We start from the raw sequence: 5,558 nt of genomic DNA on the forward strand, positions 1-5,558 counted from the left end.
GCCGTGTATCGATGCAAGAGGGGTTCCATATATGCAATCTTAATATGAGATAGCTTAATCCCAGAAGAATCATAAGCATCCGCACCCAAACGAGGAAAACTCATAAGCATACTATCCATATTCTCATAATTTGTATGAAAAGGTATCGGTTGGCCTATACCGATACTCAACCCAGAAATCATAGTGAAGTCTAGTGGTGTGAACCCTAACTCCAAGACAAGGAAAATAAAATGTATGAGTTCTACTCCACCATCTTTCTACTAAAGCTATGACCAATCGCCTAATCACCTTCTCATAATCCGTATCAATCAAAATACCCAAAGATATATACAAAATACTATCTCTAATATGTACAAACTCATCCAAACTCCTAATAACCTTCCACCACTCTCTAACATCAAGTAAAACCGATCTAACTCGGTATTCAACGATTATCCGATATTATATAAAAAAATAATGCGTGATAAGATAAATAATTAATTGGTCCAACTCAACTAATTAATATTCAAAAATTTTAATCAAAACCAATTAATTACCCTCGAGTATTAGCCATCGCGACTCGACACGTGTTTTGTATCACGTGTAGAAGACACAACTTCCATATCAAGTGCTTCTCCAGGTGCAAATTGCCAATCAAAGTCGTTCATCTGATACTCCAGTATATAGGGATATTTATTAGCCGGTGCGACATCCTCGGGTTCTTCTTCCCCACTGTCTTATCTCCCACCGTATTCTAGTTTCTCATCGCCAATGTCGTCTGTGTACTGCCAATCATCACCGTCAAAAGGTTCAAAAAGATCCATATCAAATTTTAAGAGTTTAGGTAGGTTTTTGTTTTTTTTTTAACTAAAGAGAGGGTTTTATAATTGTGAGAAGAGGTGAAAGTGACCGAACCGCTGCTTGGAGCCGCTTTATATAGAAATAGCACGCTGGTGTTTTGAACACCGCTGCGGTTTTTGCTTAAACCGCTGGCTTGAGCCCAGTTTGCTTTTAGCTTACAAGGTTTTGGCAAAAACCGCGTAGTTGCTTTTGGTGTTTTTTTGATGTTGCTCCTAAAGTTGCTTGATGTTTTTTTGGTTTGGTGTTTGGTTTGGTTCAAAATTTTGGTGTTTTTTTTGGTTGCTCTGCTAAAGATGCTCTTACCAAACGTCCAAACTTGTCCTCTTGAAACATCGCCAGTCACACCATTACTGATTTGCTTCTGCTAGAAATGGCGTTGTGGAGAAGACCAGCATCTGTTGTTCGATTATCGAGGGTAACAATTTTTCCTTCTCTTTTCCATTACAACACTAGTTCTACTGCTTCCTCTTTCTCGTGTTTTGTACGGGACAGATGTAAATCAGGAACACTTGGACTTGGTGAGGCTTTGGGTCTGTTCGATAAGTTGATTCAGATGAAACACTCGCCTTCCATTTCCCCTTTTAACCATTTACTAGGAGCACTTGTCAAGATGAACCACTTTTCTGTCGCTTTATCTATCTCCAAAAGGATGGATGCCGCTGGTATTCAACCAGATATTTTTACACTTAATACACTAATCAATTGTTACTCCAATACGGGTCGAGTGGATTTCGGTTTTGCTATTCTTGCTAGTATTCTGAAACGCGGATTTGAGCTTGATGTTGTTACTCTGACCACCCTACTTAAGGGGCTGTGTAAAGGGGGTAAAGTTGCCGATGCTATGGATCTTTTTACCCGAATGCTGGAAAATGGATATCCATGCAATGAACTCAGTTATGGGACTGTAATGAATGGGATTTGCAAGTCTCTGAATTCTACTGCTGCTCTTCAATTCATGAGGGCAATGGAAAAGAAACAGCTTCCTCCGAATGCTCATATATACACTATGCTTATCGACACCCTTTGTAAGGAGAATTTGGTGAACGAGGCATTGAATCTATTTCAGGAGATGACCTCCACAAACCTTACACCTAATGTTGTTACTCTGAACACTCTGCTTAAGGGGGTCTGTTTAGGGGGTAAAGCGGCCGACGCAATGGATCTTTTTATCCGAATGCTGGAAAACGGATATCCATGCAATGAAGTCAGTTATGGGACTGTAATGAATGGGATTTGCAAGTCTCTGAATTCTACTGCCGCTCTTCAATTCATGAGGGCAATGGAAAAGAAAGAGTTTCCTCCGGATGCTCATATATACACTATGCTTATCGACACCCTTTGTAAGGAGAATTTGGTGAACGAGGCATTGAATCTATTTCAGGAGATGACCTCCACAAACCTTACACCTAATGTTGTTACTCTGAACACTCTGCTTAAGGGGGTCTGTTTAGGGGGTAAAGCGGCCGACGCAATGGATCTTTTTACCCAAATGCTGGAAAACGGATATCCCTGCAATGAAGTCAGTTATGGGGTAGTAATGAATGGGATTTGTAAGTCTGTGAATTCTACTGCTGCTCTTCGATTCATGAGGGCAATGGAAAAGAAACAGCTTCCTCCGAATGCTCATATATACACTATGCTTATCGACACCCTTTGTAAGGAGAATTTGGTGAACGAGGCATTGAATCTATTTCAGGAAATGACCTCCACAAACCTTACACCTAATGTTGTTACTCTGAACACTCTGCTTAAGGGGGTCTGTTTAGGGGGTAAAGTGGCCGACGCAATGGATCTTTTTACCCGAATGCTGGAAAACGGATATCCATGCAATGAAGTCAGTTATGGGGTAGTAATGAATGGGATTTGTAAGTCTGTGAATTCTACTGCTGCTCTTCGATTCATGAGGGCAATGAAAAACAAAGAGTTTCCTCCGACTGTTCATATATATTCTATGCTTATTGATACCCTTTGTAAGGAGAATTTGGTGAACGAGGCATTGAATCTATTTCAGGAGATGACCTCCACAAACCTTACACCTAATGTTATCACCTACAACTCTTTGATTTGCGGGCTATGCGGATCTGGTCGATGGATAGAATCCATGCATTTTTTCGACAAAATGTTGGCACAGAATGTCACACCGGATGTCATAACTTTTAACATTTTGGTGGATGCTCTTTTTAAACAAGGTAGGGCAGAGGATGCCGTTGATTTGTTACAAGTGATGTCTCAAAAAGGGTTTAAACCTAATGTAGTTAGCTATAACATTTTGATCAATGGCTATTGCAAGGCTAAGAGGATGGACGAGGCAGTTCAAGTTTTCAAGGAGATGCAACTTAAGGGATTCAAACCCAACACTATAACCTATAATACCCTGATAGATGGATTTTGCAAGAGTGGAGAAGTTTCAGTTGCAAAAGAGCTTTTGAAAGACATGATAGCTTGTGGGGAAAAACCAGACCAGTTCACATATAGTTCATTAATAGATGGCCTCTTCAAAAATGGTTGTTCTGCTGAAGCAATGGAACTGTTCCGTGTGATGGAACATAATGGAGCGAAAGCTAATGTACCGATTTACAACAGCATTATTGATAGCATGTGCAAAGAAGGAAAATTAGTTGAGGCAAAGGAAATCTTTTATAGTCTCTCAACTAGGGAGTTGAAGCCTGACACTAGCACATACAACGTGATGATTAATGGATTTTTTATAGAAGGGAAATTGGAAGAAGCCCAGGATTTGTTTTATGAGATGCAAGAGAAGGGTTTAGCTGCAAATGATTTCACGTTCCATATCATGGTCCAAGGATTGCTAGAACAAAAAAAGGATGCCCACAAGGCAATGCAACTTCTCAATACCATGCTTGACAAGGGTTTCTCACCAGATGCAAAAACTACTTCTATTCTAGTGGACTTGTTTGCGGAAGGTGGACCAAATTGTAAAGAAATGCTAATGCTTCTCAAGCACCTGCTAAAAGGCTATGTTAAAGGTAATGTGCTCAATTTGACTCTGTGGTTAACTAGTTATATCTTGAAATAGTGTGGTTAGGAGTTGGTTTTCGTCAGTTCCTTTTTTTTTTGGGTGTTCATCAAGTAATAAGTCTGCCGCGCATATTCTTCTTTGTATTTCTGTTTCTTTGGTCTGTTACTTTGTTAGTATATCAACGTAAAATTATAAATTATTGGAGTAGCTGCTATTTCCTCCCTTAACACACACATACAGAGGCCCACACACAAAATGAAACTAAAACGTGAAGTTGGAAATTTTGATTATTTGATTTATTTCATAACATTTTATTTAGTGTGCTGCATATTCGATCTGGTACATAAATGGATGTTTAAGTTACTGGATAGCAGTGTGAGTGTATTGGGCTAGTGATGTACATATTTTATTGGAACTCATCATTTAGTTAACACTACAGAAGAAATTTGAGATAGATTTTCTTTCATTACTGTTATATTGGCTTGTTAGGTAGTGCTGCATCTTCAATTGCAATCAGGCATATTTTTATGGGTTGCTGCGTGTGGTTGGCTATAATATATTAGCAGACTTTGGCATACAGATGTTGAGATGTATTGATTTAGTCATGGGCTCGGCACTTCATTTTAAAATCTAGATTTTTGTTCATCTATTTTTTACTATGATCTTTCAATCATCTTTGATTTTTGTTAGGCAAGTCAAAGCTGAATTTTGAAAGAAGGATCACATCAACGTCATTAAAAACCCGAGGACAAAGAAGAGCTTTCTCTGGAGAGCTGATGCAGGATGTGAACTGTGAATTCTAGGAGTCAGTGAGGACGACATACTCACATGTATCACATACCCTTTTCTTTCAATACTTTCATAACTTCTGTTATTTTCCAAGGGATCATCTTAGAATTTGTATGCAACAAAGACACCTATCTACTGTACCATGTTTTCCCCCTCGATTGTAACAGTGATTCACCTTATTAAATATATAATGGAACACATTTATTATAGGAAATAGTGAATTGTTCGTGTCACTTCTCTCTAGAATACTGACTACTGAGGGACGTGAATGTTGTATATGCTAGACAAGGCACTAGGCAGCGATTCATATTATGCATAGGTTTGAATAGAGTAGTTTACTGTAGTTCTCAATACCATGCTTGACAAGGGTTTCTCACCACATGCAAAAACTACTTCTCTTCTAGCGGACTTGTTTGTGGAAGGTAGAATAAATTGTAAAGAAATGGAGATGCTTCTCAAGCACCTACCAAAAGGTAATGTGCTCAGTTTTGACTTTATGGTTAACTAGTAAGTTCTTCATATACATTTGTGGTTGTTGATTCCATAACTTAGGTTTGTAGTTATTGGTTGTAGTGAAAGTTTAGATTTGATTGGAGTTTGGAGTGTCTATAGACAAGCTATCTTAGCGGGGATCAATTGGCATCGTTTTCTCCAACAAGTGGGATCAGAGCCGTGGTTAGATCAATCACAAATGTTGTTGTCCCAAATCTTGCTCGAAAGGTGTTTGATTAAATTCCTAAAAGGAGGTTTGAGTTGAAATAAGTTGTTGAGATGAATCATTCTATAAACACTCGTAAGACTAGTCTAAATAGAAGTAACTACGCCATTTTGAAAGTCAAGATGGAATACTTGCTTTATTGCAAAGACTTTGCACAACCTGTTGAGAATGAAGAAGTAAAACAGACAGAAGTATCCGATGCAAATTGGAAGACGATTGATAGAAAAGCTA

The 5,558-nt window shown here is 38.6% G+C and overlaps 1 protein-coding gene across 1 annotated transcript; it reads left to right on the forward strand.

Annotated features, from left to right (window-relative positions):
* Window positions 1–1,122: 1,122 nt before the first annotated feature.
* On the forward strand, window positions 1,123–4,823 carry LOC147495939 (uncharacterized). Its single transcript, XM_086564724.1, has 2 exons — window positions 1,123–3,827; window positions 4,511–4,823. The coding sequence occupies exons 1-2, from the start codon at window positions 1,211–1,213 to the stop codon at window positions 4,621–4,623; spliced, it is 2,730 nt and encodes a 909-aa protein (XP_086420850.1). The 5' UTR covers window positions 1,123–1,210; the 3' UTR covers window positions 4,624–4,823.
* The last annotated feature ends 735 nt before the right edge of the window (window positions 4,824–5,558 follow it).

This window comes from Coptis chinensis, chromosome 6 (genome assembly GCF_015680905.1).
Source record: "Coptis chinensis isolate HL-2020 chromosome 6, ASM1568090v1, whole genome shotgun sequence".
Lineage (NCBI taxonomy): Eukaryota > Viridiplantae > Streptophyta > Magnoliopsida > Ranunculales > Ranunculaceae > Coptis > Coptis chinensis.